At 34.6% G+C, this 27,986-nt stretch overlaps 1 protein-coding gene across 1 annotated transcript; it reads left to right on the top strand.

Moving 5' to 3' along the window:
- Positions 1 to 997: 997 nt before the first annotated feature.
- LOC131155534 (alcohol dehydrogenase 2-like) lies at positions 998 to 27,986 on the top strand. Its single transcript, XM_058108751.1, has 10 exons — positions 998 to 1,461; positions 2,541 to 2,677; positions 5,153 to 5,199; positions 26,274 to 26,599; positions 26,691 to 26,773; positions 26,931 to 27,006; positions 27,113 to 27,174; positions 27,296 to 27,391; positions 27,507 to 27,668; positions 27,759 to 27,986. The coding sequence occupies exons 1-10, from the start codon at positions 1,419 to 1,421 to the stop codon at positions 27,873 to 27,875; spliced, it is 1,149 nt and encodes a 382-aa protein (XP_057964734.1). The 5' UTR covers positions 998 to 1,418; the 3' UTR covers positions 27,876 to 27,986.

Here is a 27,986-nt window from a genome sequence, read left to right as displayed (position 1 = left end):
CTTGACCAACTCGCACCACATAAAATAAACATCAGGTTTTGAATTAGCTATGTTTGAATTAACTCGACAAACTATGGCTATTTCCTCCACTAATTATATTTGAACTTCATAATTCTAAAAATTTTGAAAATTTCACAAACTAAGTCCACTATTGTTTGACCCCCAAGCTTCAATAGAAAAAAAAATTAAATGCTTTTGTGGATCCAATTTTCACTTTTACTTGTGTGATGACACCTTCACATGTATTCAAGACAAACCTACTTTATGTTTTTAGTATGCTTTCGATTGTTTGACACAAATTTATGTTTGTGTTTAGGAATATATTCAACTATCTATCCACACCCTTTTTCACTTTGAGCTTATGTGAGCTTATGTTTCTTTTGCTCATATGGGAAGTATCACTAAAAAGCTCCCTAATAATTGCACATGTATGTACATTATGCCATCCTATCTTTATTATTCCTAGTGACATTCTCTTTCACAACTCCAAATCCTATAATTGTGTACAAAAGATAGGTATGACATGCCTCTATCAAGCTTACTTTTGGAAAACTTTTCCTACTAATTTCATGGAAAATATGGAACTACAAATTGATATAAACAAGAAAAGTACTTGTATTTGGCGTTGAACCAATTTAAATCATCTAATTGTGACAACATACAATAAATGACATAACGTTTCACTTCAATGTGTTTGGACAAATACAAACCCTGCATCATGCATAGAAAAAATGCCTCAATGTCTATATTAAGAATGGTCGTTCACAATCTAAATGAATACATAAATAGGTAACTTATCAGATGCGTTAAATAATCATAAGCCCTAAATAATAGCACTGACCAAATTATGAATCATATGAGGATAAATAAAAGTTGCTCCAACCTAGGAATTAAGTAAACGTGGAAAAAGTGGTTGAATCCTAAACTTGACCGATCCAAATTCAGAAGACCAAACCCAGATCTTAACTTTAAGTAATTCAAACTCGAGAGACAAACCATCCAACGAAACTGACTGACCCAAACTCGTCTGCAAGTAAACAAAAGTTGGGTAGTCACCCGACAGCTCTTTAACTTTTAAGTAATTTTAGAGGTGAAGAAACAATGGACGAGGACACCCAGTTTTCATCTCCCAACGGTGTGCGCTGTACAGAGTCACTGTATTCTCTGGCTGCTTGGCCACTCTCCAAATCAAAACCACCGAGATCCATCGCCCCTGTATTTCATAGCTGTGGGCCAACCACATGTTGATTTTGGCTTTATCCGCTGCTTAAAGTAAAGGCTCCATCACCATCATCCCTCAAGTTTAGCCTTTGATCCTCTTTAGACCTTTTGGTCACCTTTGATTTCTCGCAGCAGCTGCTCCTGTTCATATACAGAAATAAGCAGCGCCACTGGTTTTGGTCGGTCACTGAATTGGAATGGCCGTGTCAAGCTCCACTGGTCTTGTCATCCCCTGCAAAGGTATGGAAGATATGGAGTTTAATCTATTTATTCATCGCTGTTTCTTTAGCTTTTCAGATTTTAATTGGGTCATGGATTTTCTTTGACTCTTTTTTTTTAACCTTGTTAGTTCATATTGCTATGAATTATGAGAGACAGAACCGCACAAAGTAAAAGAGTAGCCTACCATATATATAACCATCTTAAACATGAGATTTTCAATTTATAGGTATTGCAAATTTTAATTATTGGGATGTTATGTTATGCTTAGTTTATGGAATAATATGCGATAGAGATAGAATAGAATGAAAATTTAAATGGCGAGTAAGACAAAATCAAATAATAAAATTTATTTATTTTTTAATCCTAATTTATTCTATTTTTACATATCAAAACGTGTAGGAAAACAAGGCCGGTAATATTGTAAAATTGTCGTGTTTTTGAATAAGTATTTCGCTATGATTTTAATTTAAATATTAATCATGAAAGATAATCGAAAAATAATTAATTAATAGATCTTTAACACTTAATGTAGAACATTTTAAACTAGAAAGAGTTTGTTATATATCTTTAAAAAAAATCGAGAGAAAGGTTGGTGTCATTGTGTGATAAACTATGGGTTTTTGCAATTTATTCTTTAGTTCTTTGAGTCGTTATCTTACTTTTTAGAGTAAAAGCCGATGACATCTTTTAAGATTGGACGAAAAGACACAAAACTCTCTTAAAATTTCAAAATTTCAGAAACCTTCGCTGACCCTATGTTTGGAGAGGCCTTGAATTTAGAGTTATATTAGATTTTGAATAAGAAGTAATACAAAAATTGTATAGAAATTTGGCCAAATTCATTCAACTCCAAATCCAAGATCTAAAAAAAAAATTCATACTCCCAATCGAACATAAGATATTGGAAAAAGATTTTCCTAAAAGTTTTGAAACCTAAAAATTTTAAGAAAGGTATAAAACTTTCTAAAACTGAAGGAAAGTCTGTCTCTTTGTACCAAAGAGATAAATTGGTGTTAGCCTACCTTTTATTACTTGGTTTCTTGAAATGGCTTGTTGAATTTTCTCCTTTATCTTTGTTCTTATTAATGCATATGCAGCTGCGGTTGCATGGGAAGCGGGGAAACCATTAGTGATGCAACAGGTAGAAGTAGCTCCACCCCAAGCCATGGAAGTGAGGATCAAGATCAAGTATACCTCACTCTGTCATACAGATTTGTACTTTTGGGAAGCTAAGGTCCGTAAATTTACTCATGATTAATTATGTTCTTTTAGCTAAACTAATTATTATTTTTAAAAATCAAATATCTCATCAATATTTGGTGTGTTGGAATAAAATAGATTGATTCTGGAATAAAATGAAAGGTTAGTTAATTGCTTTTCATTCTACTTGATTCTTGTGTACGAAAGAATTTATTTCTCCGATCACTCTATATTCAAACTATTCAAGATATTGATGTATAATTGATTTAAAAATTTAGAGAAAGTTGTGTAGAGAGTGTAAAAAAAAAAAAATTATATTTAATTTGAACTTATATGAATTTGAATAAAAATTAATACAATTTTATATTATATTTGCCTATATCCATACAAGTATAAATGCAAAATTTGAATTCTAAACTTTCAAACTTATGGCTAGTAATTTGTGTCAAGATCTTGATATTACTTGGAGGATCATGTTAGAGAGCGTTTGAATTTGAATTTGGATAACATGTAATATAAAGTTTTATTAAAAATTATTCAAACTCGTCCAATTTTATAATTTAAGGTCCAAAGTTCATACTCCTAAGTGCAGCATAATTGTTTCTTTGACTTCTATCAGTTTTGTATTGACATTGAGTTCTACCAGTTGGATAATTGTTACCATGTCAGGTTCCCATTCTATCTAGTTCATGCTTCTCTTAAGAAATCTGTTGATGGGTGGGAATAAAAAAAAATTGAGTTAAAACTATGTAAAAATTAAGTAACAATTGGAATTTATTTTATTTTCATTTCTATGTGCTAAATAATATGTGGAAATGGAAAGATAAAGTGTCAGATGGAATTGAATTTATCACTTAATTTTTTTCATGTTTTCTATCTAATTTTAGTTCAACTCTTTCCATCTTATTTTTAAATTTTTTAAAATTTCTCAATATAATTATTAGAGAATACGGTGATATTTTGTATTTTTAAAAATTAAAATAAACTTAAGTATCATTTTTAAAACTAAACATGTCCTAAAATCCTGGGAAATTGTGCAATTGTGGTTTAAATTGAAGTTTGGGTCAAAAGCTGTCTTAAATTATAATTCTAGGTCATTACTGTATTAGCAGAAGCACTAAGTCATTTCATTAGAAATGATACATATGCACATACTTACAAAAGACAAGAAAAGTAGTAAATTACACTTTTATTGATCTAAACCACGTCCATATGAAATAGACTCTGACATTATGACAGGGCAAACACTATTTCTTCTCCTAGTTGTTTCCTAAGATCCATCTGGGTATTTATAAGATTCTAAAGACATCCCTAGAACCATTTACCTTATCTTTGTAAACTTCAATTTTAAACTTCATATTTGTATTTATATGAATTTAGAAAAAAAATATATATATAAAATAAAAGTGTATTTAATTTTATTCACAATTCAAATCTAGAACTCAAAATTTATACTTCCAAATACTATATTAGATTCATTACATATCTCTCTCTCCTGAGGACTTTGGTATTCACTATCAGCCCTCTTAATGAGTACCCCTCAAATATGATAAAAAATATTTCCCCTCATTATTATCATCTATGGAGATGCAAACAATTCTTGAAAAGGACATCAGCCGATGAAAATAAATCAATCTCGATGTCATTACCAGAATGCCCATGGGACTGTATCGACTTCATTGTCACCTAAGATCAAATCAAGATATCTTCCTCTCCTCCACCCCATGATCGAATTATTTTCTCCACCAAAATATTTTTCAATTCAATCTGCTTTAGCATTGTATTGTGCCCTAATATGCTGCTGCTAAGACTTCATCCACCAGGAGTACTACTGGCTCCTATAGTATTCTGTTGCACATACATTGTTTACTAATTAGGACAATATGGAATTAGATTTCTGAATCTCTACACTTTGTTGACTACATGGATTACATCTCTCTCCCTATGCATGAATCATTGTACAAGGATTCTAGTACATGAGTGCATATAAAAAGCTTATTCAACAAATACACTTCCATAATCATGAACACTACTACTATTTAAGATCGAATTTGCTTCCAATAAAAGCTGCTGCTAGTGATGGAAAGGTCTCCCTTTGAGTCAGAGTGATTAATTTTGTGAAGACCTTGGTATCACAAATAACTGACATACTAAGGGCCATCCTATTAATCAAGTTACTACTACTACATTTTTTTTTTTTGGCTTATAGAGATCATTTAGACTTATACCATTTCAACTTCCAACACTTAATGTAGTCAATCATAAGATATCCATTCATCTGTTCCCATTCCAAAATTTTCCCTAGGAGGACAAACCATTAGTCTCCCATCCAACCGTATAGGTTGAAAATTTTATTTATTATGAACATTTTATTGCTCAATGCAACAGCTTTGCCCTACAAAATTTGCTTTTCCTTTTGAGAGAATTTGTTAAAAGCTCTCTAAGATGCATCCAACATTGTCATATTTCGATGCTTTGGTACCAAACAATTTGGATTTTCTACTTTCAGGGCCAGACACCATTGTTTCCTCGCATATTCGGCCATGAAGCTGCTGGGTATGTTGTTATTTCTGCATTTCCGTTGCACATTAGCTTTACTTGGGTAAGCGTTGCATTCAACATCTTGAATTATCTGGGATGACACACTGCACGTCTTAAGGTTTTGATAAATCAACTAAGAAATTAGAATTTCATAAAATAAGGTTATTTTATTAAAGACTGATATCAACATTTTAAAACAAATATGTAGTTGATTAATTAGCATGAATTTTTAACAAATATGTAGTTGATAAATTAGCATGTTTTGAACTTCAACCACTCTTAAAACAAATTAGCATGCTTGCATTCTTGCAAGATGTAGTATTGAGTGGCCCTGTTATTTGGTTTATCCATAGGGACATCCCAAAGCAATGTATAGCTTGCTTTGTGCTTTCAAATTTGCATCATGATCTCAAATTGTGGGTTTTATGAATAGTTGCAATTCTAAATAATAAAATCACAAAACAGGAAACTAGAACATGGTTGTCATAAAACTAGACTATCTCTTTCATTCATTCAATGTGCAAGGGAAGAAGCTAAGCCTAGGAAGAAACATCAAACTACTCATAGATTCAACTTACTTTTTTTTTTTTCTATATTTTTTTCACTCTCAAATTGCAATACCTCAAAAAAACAGCTAACTTATCTAAGTTTAACAGGAAATTAATCTCATGTAACACATGCACTCTGAACTTAATACAATCATTCACCTGAAATTAACTCAAAACCTAATTCAATTAATTTCCATCATTACTCCCTTAAATCAGGATCTTCAATTTTGATCATGGCCATTAGTTCTTTAAGCATGTATCCACTTTGGGCGGCTTCATAGAAATGTCTGCAATTTGATCTTGAAATTGATCTTCAAATGAACAAAACTCAATTATGATTTCCTTCTCTCTCAAATAGTCCTATACACAATGATACTTGATATCATTGAGCTTGCTCTTTGCATGAAAACATGAATTTTTCGTCAAAACAATTGTAGATTTGTAATAAAAAATAATAATTATAGAATTATCGTGATGTTGCAATGCACTTGCCACCATACCAAACCCTACTGCTTTTAGAGTGACTAAAAGTCAAGGAGTTATCCCAAGAGTGGGGGTGAATTAGGTTATTAAAATTTTCTTTTAATTCTTTTTATGAATTTTTAGCCTCTTGTTAATTTGACAATCACACAACAAAAACTTAACTGAATAATCAATCCACAGACCAATATTGAATCAATTAAATAACCAATCAACAACTAAGCCAATCAACCACAAAATACCAAATCAAGATATAATATGCAGCTTTTTGGCAATTTTCATCTTTTGCACGAACCCAAGATATTTGTTTGTAGCCCTATGTATATGATTGTTTCAAGCCCTGTAATGAATGAAATTTGTTTGCACTCTCTCAACTAAGATTTCCGCAAACGATTAAACAACGTACTCCTTTTTTGAGTTTCTGCAAAAGTTTAATCAAAACATACTTTCTTAAGTTAAGAGTCTTCTTAATCTCGGTTTTTAATTTCAACAACCTGCACTTTGCATACACACAACACAATGTATATATATGCTAAAAGTAAAGAGAAGGGTAAGAGTGAGACCGAGATTTTTTACGAGGTTTGGCTTATCCCCGGCCTATGTCCTCGCCTTATGCCAATACCACCAAAGAATTCCACTATAGCACTCCTTTCTAGGCGGAGCAAACCTTTACAAATCCCTCCTTAAGGGTAGTGCCCCCTCTCCAAGCGATACCCCACACTTGGTCCAACAATCCAAATAATTCTTGAATCGTCAATAACTACAAGAAACAAGAAATAATTTCTGTGTACAATAACACTCTAAAAAAAGAATAGATTGGTATAATTGAAAGCACTATATACTTCAATATCAAATATCAAAAGAAATAAGATTGAAGCTCAAGATTGATTTCACCAAATTCCTTCTCTAGATGAAAATTAGCGATTCAGTAGTCTAGAACTCAAAGAAGGATGATCAGCACTTTAGATTTTCACAACAATTCATTTTTTCAAAGATTGAGCAAAAGAGATCTTTGAGAGAGCAAGAGGGCTTTCAGCTTATGAACAGATTTTCAACTTCTTGGTGTGTTTGATTTGCTAAAAACATGTATTTAGGCAACATAAAAACTAAGTGTTTACATCAAGAGTGCTTAATACATCATAAAAAGTATAAAATTTAGCTATCAGCAACATCGTCATCTCCTTTTTCAGATGCTTCATCACCTTCCTCTTCTGTACCTTCCTCTTCTTCATTTTCCTTTTCTTTATCACCTTCGTCACTCCCCTCCTCAGAATCATCACTTCAAGGGGCTGAACTAGTTTCCATGGGATCAACACCTCGGGATGAGCTAGTCTGATACTCCTCAATACGAGTGAGGCGCTGATCAAGTGAGGTTACCATCTCCTGAAGGGTCTGAATTCCTGACCTCATATCCTGGGTGAAGGTGGAGAATTCACTATGGAAGGACATGAACCAAGGAGGGGTGTCTGTAGGAGGTCCTTGGTCATGAGCTGGAGGAGGAGGAGGAGCTGCTACTGGTGCTCGTTGAGATCTTCCTCCTTTGAAGTACCAACCTTGATCACTCTTGTCATAGCCCATTTGCTTAAGGGTTGTGGAGTTGAAGTGGTCATAATGAGTACGCTTTATGAACAATTCTGAAGGTGTAGTGATATCAAGCTGAGCAAAAATGAGGTTTAATGGACTTCCATATGGAAGAGTTACTATAGATGCTTCTAATTTTGCCCACATCCACTTCAAAACAAGACTATTCAGATCAAGTTTCTTTCCTTTAAGTAGACACCATAAGACAAAACACTCAACATAGGAAAGATGATTGAAAGAGCTAGTTTTGGGTAAGATGTTATATGAAATGATTTTGTGAAGGATTTGGTCTTGGAGATTCAATTATTGATACAACAGTGGATGTTCAAAATACACGAGTTCATTTTCCATAACTAGAGGCAAAAAGGCTTTAGTTGTGAAGTCTTGTGATAAAATCCAGGATTGAGCAAAAACGGGGCATTCGAATTCTCCTGGGGTGATGAGAGCTAAAATCTAAGAAGTTTAAAATAATTTTTTTTCCTCGAACCTCTGTAGTTAAAACATTGTCCTCATGAACCATGTTGGCATAAAAAATTTTGATAAGATTGGGGAACATGCCTTTGGCTTGGTAAACTACAAAGTTCATCCATCCTATATTCCTAAACATGTGGAGTATCTCAGGGAATTCTTTATCAAAGAAAGAGGTGTTGATCACCTTACCAAGAATAGCATCCGTAGAATGGAGAGTAGTACAATAACGAAGCTTGGATTGAGGTGCAACAAGCCATCTCTCAATTTTGTTATCGTCTCTGCCCGTAGAGAGTCCTCAGTTTGTTGTCTTTTTAGTGCGAGGCATATCGAAGATCAGAGAGCAAACGAAACCCAGCTGTGAAACCCTAGTATCCCTAAGTGATAATGTATAATTGAGTTGGGAGCCTTGGATTCAAGAGATTTTTGGTGACGATTGAAGGAGACAGAGAGCGGGTGCTTCAGATGAGTGATCGAATAGGGTTTAGAAGCCTGAAGTTAGGGTTTTTGAGTGTTAAATATATAGATCCCACGACTTCAATAGACTGAAGATTAAGTTTATTCTTCTGAAAATTTACAGAATAGAAATCTAAACAAGTAGTAGCACCTCAGTCCTCTGAGCTTCCAAGCTTAGTCGTTTGAACCTTCAGGCTACAGTGTTCAGTTGTCTGAGCTTCCAAGCTCAATCGTCTAAAGCCTGTAAATTTTCATAATTCTTTATATTCTTATCCTGAAACCTTCCTAAATCACTTCCCTACTATGTAACAATCCAAGTTCTTTTCTAATGGATATGAATCTATCTTCGGAGAGAGGTTTTGTAAAGATATCCGCCCATTGGTTTTTTGTGGTTATAAATTCAAGGAGGATGTCTTCTTTTTGAACATGATCCCTTAGAAAGTGATGTCTTATGTCAATGTGTTTAATTCTTGAGTGTGATTTGGGATTTTTAGATATATTTATTACACTTGTGTTATCACACTTGATTGGAATAGTTGTGTACTCAAGATTAAAGCCTTTTAATTGTTGTTTCATATACAAAGTTTGTGCGCACTAACTCCCGGCTGCAACATATTCAAGTTGATAAAGTTACGGAGTTTTGTTTTTTAGAAAACCAAGATACTAATGATCGTCCTAGAAAGTGACAAGTACCACTAGTACGTTTTCTATCTATCTTACATCCTGCATAGTTGGCATCTGAATAACTAATCATTTCGAATCCGGTGTCCTTTGGGTACCAAAGTCTTAGATCAATTGTTCCTAACAAGTATCTTATGATTCTTTTTACAGTTACTTGATGAGATTCTTTAGGTTCTGATTGAAATCAAGCACACATGCACACACTAAACATTATATCGGGCCTGCTAGCCATTAGATATAGCAAATTTCCTATCATTCCTCTATAATATTTTATATCCATGGGTTTCCCTTTTTCATCTTTATCAAGGCTAATGGAAGTACTCATAGGGGTTCCTATGAGTTTACTACTTTCCATATCAAACTTTTTAAATCTTTTATGTATTTGGATTGACTTATAGAAGTCTCTTTCTTTGCTTGTTTAATTTGTAGTCCTAGGAAATAGTTTGATTCTCCTATCATGCTCATCTCAAATTCATTTTACATACACTTTGCAAATTCTTTACATAATACATCATTCGTAGCACCAAATATGATATCAACATATATTTGAATTATAAGCATGTCTTCATTTTTGGTTTTAATGAATAAGGTGCTATCTACTTTTCCTCTTGAGAAGCCATTATCTAGTAAGAATCTGCTCAATCTTTCATACCAAGCTCTAGGAGCTTGTTTTAATTTGTACAATGCGTTAGTTAGTTTATACACACTATTAGTATGTTTTATGTGCTCAAATCCAGGTGGTTGAGCTACATATACTTCTTCATTTATGAAACCATTCAAGAAGACACTTTTTACTTCCATTTGATATAATTTGAATTCTTTATGGGATAAAGCATTCTAATTGCTTCCATTCTAGCTATGGGGGCAAAAGTCTCATCATAATCTATACCTTCTTCTTGGTTGTATCCTTGAGCTACTATTTTAGGTTTATTTCTAACTACAATTCCGTTTTCATCCTTTTTATTTCTAAATGCCCATTTAGTTCCAATTATTGAGTGATTTTCTGGTTTGGGTACTAAATTCCATACTTTATTCCTTTCGAATTGATTTAATCCCTCTTGCATGACAATGATCCAAGAGTCATCATTTAGAGCTTTTTCAACATGCTTAGGTTCATCTTGAGATAAGAAGGCATAGTGATTGTATAAATTCTTTAATGATGTTCTAGTGGTTACTCCTCTAGAAGGTTCTCCTATGATTTGATCTTGAGGGTGATTTTTTACATACTTCAATTCCCTTGGTAGTTCATGATTTTCTATAGGATTATCTTTTGGAATTTCTTCATTGTTCTCTTCTTTTTCTTCTTTGATTTCTAGACCTTCTTCTTTTTGTGTAATATCATCTTTTTCTTCATTCTTGATTTCTTTTACAAAGGGATTTGATTCATGAAAGGTTACATGAATTGATTCAATAATTGTTTGTGTTCTCTTGTTATAGATTCTAAAAGCCTTACTATTTGCAGCATATCCTAGGAAGATACCTTCATCTGACTTAACATCAAATTTCCTCAAGTCATCTTTGTCATTAAGTACAAAACATTTACATCCAAAAACATGAAAGTAAGCTATGTTAGGTCTTCTTCCTTTTCATAATTTTTAAGGAGTTTTATTTAGGCTTGATCTAATGGAAACTCTATTTATTACATAACAAGCGGTATTAACAACTTCAGCTGAAAAATACTTAGGTAGTTTATTTTCATTTAACATTGTTTTAGCCATTTCTCGAAGGGTTCTATTCATTCTTTCAACGACTCCATTTTGTTGTGGAGTTCTAGATGCTGAGAAATTATGACTAATTCCATGATCATTACAAAACTTTTCAACATTTTTATTTTTGAACTCTCTTCCTTGATCACTTCTTATGTTTGAGACATTGTATCCTTTTTCATTTTGAAGTTTCTTTCATAAACTTATTAACATGTTACAAGCTTCATCTTTGTTGGCTAAGAACAATACCCAAGTGAACCTAAAGTAATCATCAACTATTACGAAGGCATATAGCTGACCTCCTAAGCTTTGAGTTCTAGTAGGACCAAACAAATCCAAATGTATGAGTTCTAAGGGTCTACTAGAAGAGATATGCTTCTTTTTTTTAAAGCTTGTTTTAATTTGTTTTCCAAGTTGGCAAACATCACAAATTTTATTCTTAATAAACCTTGTATTAGGTAGGCCTTTGACTAAATTCTTCTTAGATTGTTTTGATAGAAGATCCATGCTTGCATGTCCTAGTCTTCTATGCCAATACCAACTAGCTTCACTTATGGCAGTCAAGCATGTTATATCTTGAGAAATTATGCTTTCAAGGTTTATACAATACACATTGTTAATTCTATAGGCTGTGAATCGAATTTCATGATTTCTAGGATTTTGAACTAGGCATTTGTCCTTAAAGATTATGTCAAAATCTTTGTCACTAAGTTGACTAATACTTAAAAGATTATATTTTAGTCCATCAACTAACAAAACATTATCAATAGTAAGTGAGGGTTCTTTACCAATTTTGCCTATGCTGATAATTTTACCCATGGCATTGTCACCGAAGGTCACATATCCTCCATCTCTTTGAGCTAGGGTGGTGAACTTTGTTCTATCTCCCGTCATATGTCCTGAACACCCGCAGTCCAAGTACCATTTTTCTTTTGATGGAGTAGACGTAAAGCATACCTACAAGGAAGGATTTATGGTGTTACTTTTGGAATCCAAACATTTTTAATTCTTTTTATATCATGTCTAGTTTTAATGTTTATTTTCTACTCATCTTTAAATTTGACATATTTCTTTTTAAGTGGACAATTAAACATTATGTGTCCCTTATTCCTACACAAGTAGCAAGTAGTATGTTCATGTATGTTTGTGGAGGATGTGCTTGCATAGTGTTTTGCTTGTTTTACAAAGTATCCCATGAATAAATTCTTCTTTCTCTTATTTGGAATTGCATTGTAACCAATTACTTCTTTATTACTAGTTTTTCTTTGTTGTCCAACCATCTTCTCAAAGTTTTCTTTTCCTCTAGTAAAGTTGTAAATAATCTTTTCTTTATCTTCAATTTGACTTTTGAGATCATTTATCTCTAGATCTTTCTTGCTTTGATCATTTACTTGCAATTTGACCAATTCTTGAGACATAGTGTTTATTTTCTCCATTTGGTTGTCAATATGAGATTGTTTTTCTTTTTCAGCAGATTTTGAGGATTCTAGCTGGTTTTTAAGACTCCCATTTTGTTCTTTTAAAGCTATGTTCCTCTTTGATACTTTAATAAATCTATTATGGAGAGCAAACAATTCAGTTTGGAGTTCTTCGTAGGATGACATACTTTCACATGATTCATCACTTGATTCTTCTGAGGAGGAGTAGTAAGAATTTACCTCAGCATTGTGTGCCATGAAGCACATGTTGGCCATCTCTTGTTCGATGGATTCGTTTTCCGACTCGCTTGAGCTTGAATCGTCCCATGTTGTCTTCATTGCTGTTTTCTTCTTCTTCTTTTCTTTCTTGAGCTATGGTCAGTCCGACTTAATGTGTTCGACCTTTTTACAATGATAACAAGTAGGTGGATCATTCTTATTTTTGTTTTCCTTTTTACTAGTTTCACTTTTTTCAGCTTTTGTACCTCTGAATTTTCTAGTGAAATTCTTATTTCTTTTAAAGAATTTTACAAGTCTTTTAGTGATAAATGCTAGTTCTTCATCATCTAATTCACTTGTTTCATCATCTTCTTCACTCGAACTTTCTTTAGATGTTTTAAGAGCTATGGATTTCTTATTTTTTTTTCACTGTTCCTTTCTTTCATTGCCATTTCATAAGTGAGAAGTGATCCTATAAGTTCATCGTGAGGTGGTCTTAAGATTTCTACCTTCTGTTATGGCTGTGGCTTTTGGTTCCCAAACGGGTGGAAGTCCTCTAAGGATTTTGCATATCATCTCATAAGTGGGGTATGTTTTTCCTAAAACATTTAATAAGTTTATGATATGTGTAAACCTAGTGTACATATGTGTGATGGTTTCATGACTCACTCAAAAAATGAGTAGTTCGGAAGCTATCCAAAGTATAGGAGTTCTGTCGTGTAATATTTAGCCCAAAGGCTAGATCATCTCCTCAGGGAATGTGGTTTATCTCAAATTTTACGTGTTTCCAATCGAAATTAAAAAGTTATTGAACTCAATTCAGATTCGGAATTTTCAAGATTGTTTGAGATTTCTTTTGGCAAATTAAACGAACACGCAAATTAAACCTTAACCCTAGCATGCATTGAATTAAATAACAAGAATGGAGACTCTACGTCTAATCAGACAGACATCGAAACACGCGTTAAATTTCAAAATAGAAACTAAAGACGGTAACTTTAACACGTTATTAAAACACGCAATAATGAGACTCACACAAACACAAATGCGAACAATAAAAACCGAACCTTTAACAAAATCAAGAACTTGAACCAAAATCAAAATTTAAAGGCAGCCAAGAATTCGAACAAAAATTAAATCTTTAATGACTTAAACGACAACTAGACATGATAAAAATACGAACTTTAATAAAACTGGCCCTAAACTAAATCGAGCTTCAACAAAATTTAAGTTTTGACTAATTTAATTTTCTAAATACAAAAACAATGTTTTTTCTTTTTTGTATATTTTTTTAACCAAATCGGACTTAATTAATCAAATAACTCGAATTAAATCTACCGCTAAAATTACTTGAGACAATAAATAAATAAATAAACTGCAATAATAATAAAACACCTTAAATAATATTCAAAATTTAAACTTTTAAATAAACCTCAAAAACTAGGATTTATTAATATTCAACTATTTAACAAATAAAAAAGAAAAGATGAGAGAGAGAGAGAGAGAGAGAGAGAGAGAGAGAGAGAGAGAGAGCTGTGTAGAGGTTGTTCTGGAGAATGGCAGCTGCAGTGGTTGTGGCTGTGGTTGAGGCTGGAGTAGTGCTTGGAGGAGCAGCAGTTGCACTGAATCTCTTCGGGTGTTGTCTGGCAGCAAGGTAGGCTCGAGTTGCTGCAACTGGTTCAAGGAGGCTGCAGCAGCAGGAGGTGAGGCAAAGCACCAGCACGTTCTTGACAGTAGCAGGGCTCGATGGTGATGGAGCAGGAGGTGACTGGTGCTGCAGCTGGTTCTTGAGGTGTGCAGAAGGAAAGTTCACGACAACAAGGTGGGCTAGCAACAGCTTCAGGGACCAGCAGCCGAGAGGGTGGAGGAGCCTTCATGGGATGGTCAGAGTTGCAGTAGAGAGGTGGAGTCTTGGGTGGTCTGAGCAGAGAAGAGGAAGAAGGAGTAGCAGCAGAGATGGAGAAGAGGGATAGTAGAGAGAAAGGGAGAGAAGGTCGAGAAGAGAAAGGGAAAGAAAAGAAGAGAAAGGGAGAGAGAGCCGAGAGCGGGATAGAAGAAGAGGAGGGGCTATGGAGAGGAGAGTTAGGGAGAGAGTTGAGAGAGGCAAGGGAAGGAGAGGAAGGGAAGGGTGTGCTCGAAGAGGAGGAAGAAAGAAGAAATATATAAAGAGAGGGAGAGACCCTACCCGCACAAGGGTACTCGGCAAAGACAACCAGACCCGGCCTGTATGGCCGGGTCACATCAAGTTTACATGTTTATTATTATTTTTTTCTTTTCCTTTTTTTCTCATTTTCTCTCCACGAACGAAGCCAATTTTGACCCTCCTGGAGCCAATTTCTCTTGAAACTCAAAACACAGAAGTTGTAGATAATCTTCTCATCTTTCTCCAAAATTTTGAATCGTCTCGATCGGAGTTCGGACAGAAAAGTTATGAGCGAATTACGAACTGATGCCAGTTTTAACTCCTGATAATTTTTCTGTGATAAAAAAATACCAAAAATTCATAAATTGTTTAATAAAACTCAGCGATTATAAATAAGACACTTTGTTAAAATATTTAAAGTAATTAGGCATTTAATTAAAACTATAAGCCCTAATGTACGAATTAAAATGCTTAATTATGTAGTTTAAATGCGTAATCACACCCCCCAACTAACGTTTTGCTAGTTTCTAGCAAATAACATGAATGAATTTCAGAGCAGTGTCCACAAATACTAACTCCAGCAAACATGAATTCATTACCCATGCAACACATTCATACCGTTTCACATACAAGAATATAACTGAATTTCATACAAACTTGTTCATATTCAGCGCACACAACTCCGTAGCACGTCACTCATACAAGTTTCATCATTATATAGCATTTAAGAACAGTATACTCACATGAAGTTAACCAACGGCACAATTTAGAGTTAATGCGGTCATATAAGTTCGAGTATAAATCGGTAAAATCTCGAGGTGTATGTGATGTGTGTGACTCATTACATCTAGGATACCAGTGGACACCTACAGAATGGTCGTTTTGACTTGACTAAATTGGTATACCCTCAAGAACACTAAAAAAGAATGAGTTCACTCATCATATGTGAGGAGGAGTGTCGCGATCAAACATCCCACATATTGAAAGGAACAAACGCTAAGTATATGGAGTGGACTAGTCTGTGAAGGATCTAGCCTATCTATGAGGTCTCGGGTCCCCTAGCATCTTCTCATCTACTTGACATATCTAACCGAGACCACCGTAGATCAACTTATTCACAAACTTGACGTGAATACATCTGAGGCATTAAACGGTTGAAAAATCTTTATACGTGGAGAACATGTGTCGTGTACTTGACTTTTTTTTTTCTTTTTGTGGTACTTGTGTGGAGCAGACATTGACATTTCATTTTATGTGCATTTCTATTTCTTATTCTTTCTTCTATTCATTCTTAATTTCTGTCTTTTTTTGGTCAATTAGGACAATCATTACACTTCTTTTGTTGTCTTCATACTATCAATGGGAATTAAGCTCAAATAGTGGTCCATGAGCTAAGTCTATTTCTAGGGGTGGCTAAGCCTTCACTTCTTAAGTAGGCTACAAGACCTAGGTTTCTATCTCCCCACTAGATGTCACCTCTAGGTTAACAAATAAAAAACAGAGACTAGTGTACAAAGAATCGTCTAGAAGAAAAGAGAACTGAGTTTCGTGAACTCTGATTTGATGTTAACACTCAAAAGGACGATAAATAGCTCAAGGATATTTCACAAGGTGTCATAGGTGCCACAGGTGTTCTCTTAATGCTCGCAAGGAATCTTAAGTGTAATGAATCACATGAATGTGTCTATTCAGCCTCATGAGATGTCGTCTAAATACAAGAAATTATATAGTCAAATTAACACGAGTGTACTACCAATCAATTCTTCATGGAGTTACAAAGTCATATAAAGAGAAACTACACATAAATGACTTAAGTGTGTAATTCTTAGGTTATATGCAAGTATGTGAAGGGTATAAGTCAGTGTTAATCATAACATAATCGTTCATCCTCAATGCTCTTTCTTTCTTTCTTTTTTTGAATTGTTTTTGTAGTTTTTTTTTGTTTTTTGTTTTAATATAAAACTCAGTACGTATACGTGCACAGTTATATGCAAGTACTCACCCCGCCCCCCAACTAAAGTGGACCATTGTCCTCAATGTGAAAGCATAGGGGAAATAGAAAAAACTGTGCACGAGAGAAGTAGGGTGTACCTGGGTGGAGAAGTAATGGAAAAGAAAAACTGAATTACAAGAAAATGTACCTGAAAATTAACTAAAAATAAAATAAGGCAAAACAAAATGAAAAGAAGGGAAAGAAAAACATCATAGTTGTCTGGCGGGAGCTCTGGAAGAATTTCGTCTGGTGGGTGCAGGTCTATAAATTGGACTAGTGGATCTCCAAATTTGAGCCGCTACAATGAATCAGTCTTCATACCTGCACGAAAGTCAGCTTCAAATGAATTAATACTCTTCAAAATATCAGACAATATGTGTGCAGATTGACTTTCTTATTTTAACAAGAAAGGGTCTGTATTCAGCATATTTTCCAGGAAATTTACTTCTTTACAAATTGGCGTTTGAGGAAAAGTTGTTGGAACAATTACCTTTAGTTCTTTAGAAGCATTAGTATTAAAAGTTTTACCTGGTTCCTTGAAAGGTAAACATTCACCATTCTGCTTACCCTTTTTATCGGGTGTACCAATCATCCTACCACTGCAGGAATTTGTTTCAGCATCGGACTCCTTGACATTTATTGCAGTCGGGAGTGACGGTTCCATGGTTGCCAAGCTTTGAGGATAAGGTACCACAGGTTGGTATTCTTTATTAGTATCAGTCTCCTCATTAACTAACTGCTTCACTTCTAAGCCCGCTTCCTCTGGTTTTTCTTTAACTTCATCTGTTTCAGTTGTAACTTCAGGTGCCAGGACAATTGGTTGTCTAGTGATGAGCATCTCAGGTTGGGGAACTTCGTTCCCGCTTCTCGAAATAATGGCAGCCTCCGCTGTCTCAAGAGAAACATTATGTATTTGTTGTTATTGTTGCTGGTATTCTTGAGGACTAGGCTGAGGTTCCACAGGAAATTCCTCTTTTTCTAAGATATCCAACTGCGTGCTCATCGAATTAAGGGTGTCCCGCAATTCATTTAAGTCCTGAGTATACTGATTGATTTGAATTTGCATGAACTACTGGAACATATTGGCCATCTACGTCATGCTATCATCAGGAAATCCTAACAGCGCATAGCTTTGAGGGGTCTGTTGTGGCTAATACTGAGGTGACAGAGTGTTTGGGTAATATGTTGGCTCATATGCATCTCCACCATCGATTGTGCTAATAGGGTGTACTGTCATGGGTGACTGGTTGTATCATGTATTCCACTGTGGGACACTTTCAGTTAGGTAATCAAAGAATGATAGTGCTTGATCTGGTTCCATGCTGAAGAGTTCTCCATTGCACATGGTCTGAACAAAGTGCTTGCAATCAGGAGTAAGAGCTGTATAGAAACAATTAGCTAACCTACATGATTCAAACCCGTGATGTGGAGAAGTACTTAGCAGATCTTTGAATATCTCCCAGTAAGCCTGAAAAGTCTCATCACCCTGCTGCACAAACTGAATGATCTGTTCCTGCAAAAATTGAGTTCGCAGTGAGGGGCAAAACCTATGCAGAAATTCACGCTCCATATTAGCCCAATTAGAGATAGAGTGAGGTCTCAAGGAATTAAACCACATCTACGCCCTATCCTTCAAAAAGCCAAGAAATAAACACAGTCTAATAGATTCATCAGTTCTAGCATGAGAGAAAAAAATATTACAAGTCAACTCAAACCCCGATAGGTGCCGATAAGGGCACTTAGATTTCGTCCCGTAGAACTGAGGTGGCAATGACGTCCTCCCGCGCTGCATCCAAGGTCTTAAATTTCGATTTCGACTCAAATTTCGAAGCTCCAAAAGTACGGAAATTTCGATGGAAATTTCAATTTCGATATCAATTTCAATTTCAATTTGAAAAAATAATGGAAACTAGTAGTAAAACATGGAATTCTTTGTGAAACTTTAGAAATGGTTAACAAATATAATAATATAAGTTTTAAGACTAATATATTACAAATTAAATACATCTATATTTTGTATAGGGTGGAAAAGTTTTAAAATAGTATTTGTATCAAACATGTTTGTAAAATAATGTACATTAAACAAATTCAGTTAATGCAAATGAAATTCATAATTCATTTAAATATTATTTATTATACAAATATTGATAATTTAGACATGAATGGTTAAATAAAAGATTACTATAAGTTTATTTTTTCATATAATTTCAAAGCACTTGTGGTAACCTTTTGTTTCAATAAAATAAATTAAAAGAGAAATTTCACTTCACTCTTAAATCTCTCATTTGAATTTCGACGAAATTTCATTGTGTAGTTAAAATTTTGACAAATTTCGCTAAAATTTTGAGGTTTCGATAAATTTCGGATAATTCGTTGAGATTTCGACGGAAATTATGCAAGACGGAAATCAACTGCCATTTCGATTTCGAGGGGGACAGAAATCGGAAATTTCGACGGAAATTTCGACAATTTCATGGAAATTTAAGACCATGGTTGCATCATGAAATCAAGTTTTTCATTAGGTAAAACAGTGGAAGATGGTGCAGTGGTGTATTGAAGCTGCAAAAAGTCCATAAGTGTGCGTGGTGCAGGTGCAGCCATATTTATTTGTTTATTTTTTTTTCAAATAAATAAATTTTAAAAAAATCTAAATTTTTTTCCTCTAATAATTGCATGTAATAAATCTAAAATTTTCAACCTTATCGTCTAATATCTTATATATAGCATCAAGGTCAAAAGAAACACACCCAAACACATCTAGGTGTTCAATATTTAGGCTTTTGACAAGTCCAAGTTTCTTGTGATGCTTTCTCATTATTGCTTTTCGTTTGACACCTATTTAAACATAAATAATAAAATCACAAATGTATGCCTAAAACTTGTTAGGAAATTTTTTAAATGCATAATCAATGTAAACCTGAATGTCATCATGGTAAAGGTGTTACATCCAAATATGAAGATCAAATGTTCAAATTATGAAAACAGTCTCTCAAGCACACAAGTAAAACTGCTTACATCATGCCTTCCTAGGCCCTTCCGAATGGTTTGAGAGTCTTGTCCATTAGGTTACATTTTTTATCATCAATATAACCATTTCCATCAAAGTATTTTTTTCCCTCCCTGCTATCCATTGGATTGTGGGGTATTTCTAGAAGTTAATTATGTTTGATAGTTGACGCCATGCTTTACAATTTTTAAAAAATAAAATAAAAATAAAGAGCATAAACATTCTATTTAGTGGCCAATTGATTCTCAAATTTCTAATCCAATGCCTACTTTGTTTTCTGTAGAATTATTAGATATCTGTCAACCTTTATCAGAGACTGATCTTTAAGAGATTCACAGCTAACAAATCAGTTGATTTGTTAGCTATTTTTGGTTCCACGATCCTGGGGGATTTGGGTAGCATGTTAGCTGATTTTGTATACAGTCTTTTCCTATTTTTCTACTTTCCATTTTAAATAGGATATTCTATTTTCAGTAGGTTGTAAATATCCTTTGTAATTAGATGAGAATTATCATCTATTTAAAGGGAATGCAATCTTTTTTCATAAGAGAGTGGAATATTCAGTTTTTCTTTTCCACATTTTAACATGGTATCAGAACATCCTCTGAACCCTAATCTTCCCATCTGACCAAATACGGTATGATCACCGGGAGATGCGACTCCACCTCTTCAGTCTTAGACGTCACCACCAATCAGGAAGCCATGGTCTCGAGAAATAACAGAAGTGACAATAAACTGAAGAAAGGGAGGCCAGGATGTTACCATTGTCGACATCCTGGTCATACCAAGGACACTTGCTGGAAAATCTACGGTAAACCCACAAATTGGAAACCTTCCCGCTTTGCCAACGACAGAGAAGGACGGAGAAATTTCGTCTCGGTAGATGAAAAACCAACACCACCCGAGCCCAATCTCTTCAGCAAGGAGCAACTAGAATTATTGCAGAAAATGTTCAGCCAATCTTCAGTAGCCCTTACTACTATGGTTGGTACTGGTTCTTTGGCACACAAAGGTAATTTTTTAAGTGCTTTAAATCTTAAAAAGGAGAAGCTAGGTCCATGGATTATAGACTCAGGAGCATCGGACTATATGACTGGAGATAGAAAATTTGTTTCTACTTATAGTCCCTGTCATGAAAATTTAAGTCGGGATAGCAGATGGTTCACTCTCAAAGGTGGCTGGTACATCTTCTATTCTATTAAAATTTTAGAGAACCTAACACTCAACTCAGTTCTATTAGTGTAATATTTGGATTGCAATTAACTGTCTATTAGTAAACTCACTCGGGATCCCAATTGTGTTACTAAATTTTTCCCAAATATGTGTGAATTTCAGGTCTTGGATTCGGGGAAGACGATTGGCAGTGCTAAGATGTGTTTAGGGCTCTATCTTCTCGAGGTTAATGATCCTCCTTAAGGAACAACTCACGAATCTGATTGTTTAGTGTCTAGAAGTCAATGTTATTTTTCTGTCATTCATTCTAATAATGATAGTGCAATTATGTTCTGGCACTATAGGTTAGGACATCCAAATTTCTTGTATCACGAGAAACTCCTTCCTTCATTATTCAATAATAAAAATCCAAATGATTTTCAGTGTGAGATGTGTCAATTTTCAAAACATGTTTGCAACTCTTATCCCAACCCTTTTCAATGATTCATAGTGATGTGTGGGGGCCATTTAGGATCAAGAATATTACTAGATCTCGCTAGTTTATATCTTTTATAGATGATCACACTAGACTTACCTGGATATTCCTCATGAAAGAAAAGTCAGAGGTGGGTCAGATTTTCAAAAATTTTAACACCATGATCCAAACATAATTCCAAGCAAAAATACAGATTGTGAAAACTAATAAAGCCAAAGAATATTTCAAATCCATTCTTGATGATTATCAAGGTATAATACACCAAAGTTCCTGTGTCGACACTCCTCAGCAAAATGGAATTTCCGAAAGAAAAAACCGATACCTACTAGATGTTGCCCGCTCCATCATGTTCTCTGCACATGTATTGAAACACTTTTGGGGTGAAGCCATTCTCACTGCAGCCTACCTTATAAACAGGATGCCCTCTCACTTTATCAAATTCCAAACTCCTTGTCAAACTCTACTTCAATCCTTTCTCAATACTCGACTCATCTCCACTATTCCCTTCAAAGTATTTCGGTGCTTAGCTTTTGTTCATGTTCATTGTCAACACTGGGCTAAACTTGATCCTAGAGCCCTTAAGTGCATTTTTCTTGGGTACTCTCCAAACCAAAAGGGTTATCAATGCTATTCACTAGCTACTAAAAGATATTATCACTCCATGGTTGTCACCTTTTTTTAGCAACAACATATTACCCCAAATCTGAAATTCAGGGGGAGATTACACAGGAATTCCAGCTTTGGGATATTGAAGAGTTATCTCACCCTTCTTCTGATTCTGGCCCTTCTCACCTATCACAAATTTCTGAATTTATTCCAACTACCGACTCCATTTCACCTTCACATCCCTTCTTAGAATCTCCCATGAAACATTAATATTTGGACACTATTCAACCAACAAAAAATGATGAGTTGATTACCTATTCACGGAGGAGAAGGAACCAAAAGGAGATAGAACAACAAGCATTCCTTGAGCAAATCCAAGAGTCTGATCTGAGCCCTAGATTAAGTGAAAATCTGCCAAGTAACTCTATAATCCCTAGACTTCCCATAATGAGTTAACTAATGATGATAGTGATTGTCCTATTGCTGTGAGATCATGCACAAAACACCCAATATACACTTGCGCCATATCAGGGGCTGTCATCGAAATTTAGATCTTTTGTTGCCAACCTCGACAAAATGTAGGTTCCTAATAACATACAAGAAGCTCTCGGTACACCTGAATGGAAGTTTGCTATCTGGGAAGAAATCCGTGCACTAGAAAAGAATGGAACACGGGAGTTCACAGAATTACCAACTGGAAAATGTCCAGTAGGTTGCAAATGGATATTCAATGTGAAATACAATGAAGATGGAAGTGTTAACCGATTCAAAGCTCGGCTAGTAGCAAAACGATTCACTCAATCATATGGAATCGACTACGAAGAGATGTTTGCCCCTGTAGCCAAGTTAAATACAATGCGGGTCCTCTTATCTTTGGCAGCAAATTTAGATTGGCCTCTTCACCAAGTATATGTCAAGAATGTCTTCCTCAATGGAGACCTAGTTGAAGAAGTCTACATGGAAATTCCTCCTAGATTCGAGGCATAAGCTACACACAACAAAGTTTGCAAACTCAAAAAATTTTTATATGGGCTCAAGCAATCCCCAAGAGCCTAGTTTGAAAGATTCACAAAGGTAGTCAGGAGGTATGGCTATTCTCAATGTCAATTAGATCATACACTATTTTTTAAAAACTCTCCTAAAGGAAATATTTCTATCCTCATTGTATATGTGGACGACATCATTCTAACGGGTGAATATGAGGAGGAAATGAGTAGTCTCAAAAGTCTTTTAGCTAAAGAATTCGAAATTAAGGACCTTGGGAATCTCAAATACTTCCTAGGCATGGAAGTGGCACAGTCAAGGAAGAGAATCTTTGTCTCCCAAAGGAGATATGTTCTAGATCTTTTGAAAGAAACTGGGATGCTTGGATGCAAGCCAGCAGATACTCCTATGGATTCAACAACCAAACTAGGATCCAAGGAAGACAGTGCACTAGTGGATAAAGGTAGATATCAAAGACTAGTTGGAAAACTTATATATTTGTCTCACACCCGACCTGATATTGGCTTCTCTGTCAGTATGGTGAGTTAATTCATGAACAATCCCAATGAAGAACATATGGAGGCAGATTATAGAATCCTAAGATATCTTAAGCTAACACTAGGTAAAGGATTATTTTTTTAGAAGAATCAAAGAAGAGATATTGAAGTATTCAATGATGTAGATTGGGCAGGATCAATACATGATTGAAGGTCAATTTCTAGGTACTACACATATGCGTGGGGAAACCTAGTTACATGGCGAAGTAAGAAGCAGTGCAGAAGCTGAATTCAGGGCAATGGCACACGGCATCTATGAAGGAATATGGCTAAGAAGGCTTCTAAAGGAATTAAAGATTTCAGGTGAAGAACCCATGAAGATGTTTTATGACAATCAATCAGTCATTAGCATTGCAAAGAAACCAGTGCTTCATGATATAAAAAAACACGTGGAGATTGATCGACATTTCATAAAAGAAAAAATAGAGGAAGGAATAATCAAGATGATGTATGTGCCTACATGTCTCCAAACAGCCGATATCCCTACCAAGGCTCTGCCAAGAAAGAATTTTGAAGATCTATGTTCCAAGCTGGGCATAATCAATATTTACAGCCCAACTTGTGGGGGAGTGTAAAATTATTAGATATTTGTTAGCCTTTATTAGAGGCTGATCTTTAGGAGATTTACAGCTAACAAATCAATTGATATGTTAGCTATTTTTGGTTCCACGATCCTAGGGGATTTGGGTAGCATGTTACTTGATTTTGTAGATAATCTTTCCTATTTTACTACTTTCCATTTTTAAATAGGATATTCTATTTTCAGTAGGTTGTAAATATCCCTAGTAATTAGATGAGAATTATCATCTATTTAAAGAGAATGTAATCTTTTTTCATAAGAGAGTGGAATATTCAGTTTTTCTTTCCACATTTTAACATTTTCCCATGTAAAATTTAAATATCTTGAATGCATCACAAGCATCATATTTGTTTTCAAAAAGATAAACATATGCTTTCCCACTGAAAGTATCAATAAAAATAACAAAATATCTACTATGGCTAGTACAAGGACCTCCACAGACACAAATCTAAATGAGCTCATTTTAATGCCTCTTCGCTCTCTAGGATTTACATTTAAGAAAAAATCTCTACGCTTCTTCCTTAAAATACAAGACTCAACGTTTTTAAGACAATCAATAAATGGCTAGCCTAAAATTAATTTTTCAAGATAAGAAATTTTAGACTACCAAAATTTGAGTGCCCAAATTGCATATATCATAACTATTGAATCATAAAAAATAAAAAAACTAAAAAAATTACAAAACTAAAGGTAGATGTACAAAATTAATTTTCATTGGGTATATATAGCCTTGTACATTATTCTCTCCTAGCCCCCACTGATAACATAAACTCCATTAAAGATATGCAAGTCATAGCACCCCATTACAACCATCCAGATGTAATGAATTATCGAGGCTATGAACATAAAATCCATCAAAAATAAATTTATGTGATTCATCCTTTAAACTCATGGAGATTCTTCCCTTTTTTAAAACTATTACACAGTATTATTTCTAAATTTCATCTCTAATATAAATCACTCAAACCAACTCAAACAACATGTCCTTCTTCCCATTTGATTCGTATCACTTCTTTGTCTTCTTCTAGAGTCCAATCTATAAGTTTTTTCTCCTTCTATTATTGAATCATTGATATCCCTATGTTGATTCCAGCTGCTTTGGAGATTCATCCTAATCACTTTTCATAGTTCACCAATTTTGCAAGTTCACTTGTACACCAACATGTGATTTTTAAATTCAATCATTGTTAATAAGCCCACAACGATGGCAAAATTCTTCCTGCATCACCCTATTTAAATCTTTGACTCTTCAATTGTGATCACAAGGTATTCATATTGTATTTTAAAAGTCCAAAAGATTTTCTTCATAATTTGAATATCATTCATCACCTTGTCATTAGCTCTCACCTAGTGGACAGCAGCAAATTTTCACAAAAAAGGTAATTAGAACTTGTTTTTGATTTCTCTTTCAGCTCATATTGCCTTCATTAAGTTTACAATTGCACTTTCTTAATTCTTTCAAAACCTTGATAAGACTTTAGAATGCCTCCTTTACCATTTTCGTTTACTTTCTAAAAAATCAATGATTACCTAAAAGTATAATGCCTAGCCTTGATATTACTCTACCTGTCAATACTTAATGTTGTTTCTGAATCTGTGTCAGATTTACTTCATCCCATGACCCTATATAGTCTTGATCTGCCACATATAAATATTGCATTGTATTATAAATAATTTCAGTACAAAAATAATATATAATACAAAAATAAGACACTAAGATAATTATTGTGGATCAGAAGACAAAACGACTTTAATTCCTTCACTGTGCAAGGCAGAGAAACTTGCTTCGCCTGAGAAAGGGCATGACACCATCACACAGCAGATTTTTTTTTTTTTTTTTTTTCCCTCAAGCACATGTTTTGCACTGCCTCGCAGACTCTTATATATCTAGGTCTGTTTGAATATTAATCTCATCACACACAACATAAATTATCCTACTGAATTAGATACATAATAACTATGTTTAATTAATTTCCTTCACAAATGAAGTCTCATAGTCAAATCCTTTTGGCAGAATAGTTGAAAGTGTTGGAGAAGGTGTATCAGACCTGCAGGTGGGTGATCATGTGCTTCCAGTATTTACAGGGGAATGTGGGGACTGCAGTCACTGCAAGTCAGAGGAAAGCAATATGTGTGACCTTCTGAGAATAAACACCAGCAGGGGAGCCATGCTTAGTGACGGAAAATCTAGGTTTTCCATCAATGGAACTCCCATAAATCACTTCCTTGGCACATCCACCTTTAGCGAATACACAGTTGTCCATGCAGGCTGCCTAGCAAAAATCAATCAGCTGGCTCCTCTGGATAAGGTCTGCATTCTCAGTTGTGGCATCTCAACAGGTTGTGTGTCTCACAGAAAAAATGTTAATGTTAGTTTCCAAACAATTCCTTCTGCATGCATGCATGCCCTATGTTCTTTATCGAATTTCAGGATTGGGTGCCACTTTGAATGTTGCAAAACCAAAAAATGGGTCATCTGTTGCGGTCTTTGGGTTGGGAGCTGTTGGTCTTGCTGTAAGCTTCCTTAATGTGTATTTTCATTTACAAATTTTAGTATGCACCTTTTCCATATGTGAATATATATATATATATATATATATATATATATATATATATATATATATACCCTTCTTTGTGCCCTGAAATTTCATTTTATTTTATTTTTAATTAGGCTGCAGAAGGGGCAAGAATTTCTGGGGCGTCAAGAATTATTGGGGTTGACTTGAACCCAACTAGGTTTGAGGAAGGTGGAACTAGTCATTTTATTCTTGTAGAAAACCCAACTTTGTTGCTCTGTTTTATTTTATTTTCTTTATTATTAATTTTATTTGTTTATCTATTTATTGGGTACAGCTAAGAAGTTTGGGATAACTGAATTTGTGAACCCAAAGGACTATGACAGACCAATTCAAGAGGTGAATAATGCTGCTGCTTTATTTTACTAGCTATTAACTCTTTGAAGCATGTTAAATGTGCAGTTTAGCTATATTACTAAACTTGGCCTATTCTATCAGAGTAATTTTTTAACACTCACAGGTCATTGCGGAGATGACAAATGGAGGAGTTGACCGAAGTATAGAATGCACTGGTCACATTGATGCTATGGTTTCTGCTTTTGAATGCGTTCATGATGTAAGTTTGTGCATTTCAGGCTATGCTGAGGCCAACTCAGCTGAACGCTATGGTGAGTTCATGGATATTTATCAAACTTAAAAAGTACATGGTTTTCTTGATTTGTACCATGCAGGGATGGGGAGTTGCTGTGCTTGTTGGAGTGCCCAACAAAGATGTAGTCTTCATGACCAAGCCTATTAATGTGCTCAATGAAAGGACACTAAAAGGAACTTTCTTTGGGAACTACAAGCCTAGAACCGACCTTCCTTCTGTTGTTGATTTGTACATGAACAAGGTAATGTTTACTTTTGGTATTCTATGTTCTTCACCAAAGAAAATGCCAAGGGGATGAAATAACCTTTTTTTTTTCCTAATTGCCTAGCAGAAATTGGAGTTGGAGAAGTTTATAACCCATCGACTCCCTTTCTCAGAAATCAACAAGGCATTTGAGTACATGCTGAAGGGAGAGGGCTTGCGCTGCATCATTAGCATGGAGGAGTAGGACTGATAATGAAGAACCAATGAGAGAAATAGCATCCAAACTTCTGCCCTGTGTAATGTACTTAAATCTCACCATTATGTTTTTGAAAAATAAAAAAAGTTCAAAGGCAAA

The sequence above is a fragment of the Malania oleifera genome, chromosome 5 (genome assembly GCF_029873635.1).
Source record: "Malania oleifera isolate guangnan ecotype guangnan chromosome 5, ASM2987363v1, whole genome shotgun sequence".
Taxonomy (NCBI): Eukaryota; Viridiplantae; Streptophyta; class Magnoliopsida; order Santalales; family Ximeniaceae; genus Malania; species Malania oleifera.
This window is presented reverse-complemented; position numbering and strand designations above follow the sequence as displayed.

Coding starts and splice junctions, on each gene's coding strand:
- LOC131155534 (XM_058108751.1), top strand. CDS start 1,419: ATGGCCGTGTCAAGCTCCACTGGTCTTGTCATCCCCTGCAAAG. Junction 1,462..2,540: donor TCTTGTCATCCCCTGCAAAG/GTATGGAAGATA, acceptor ATGCATATGCAG/CTGCGGTTGCATGGGAAGCG. Junction 26,774..26,930: donor TGGGAGCTGTTGGTCTTGCT/GTAAGCTTCCTT, acceptor ATTTTTAATTAG/GCTGCAGAAGGGGCAAGAAT.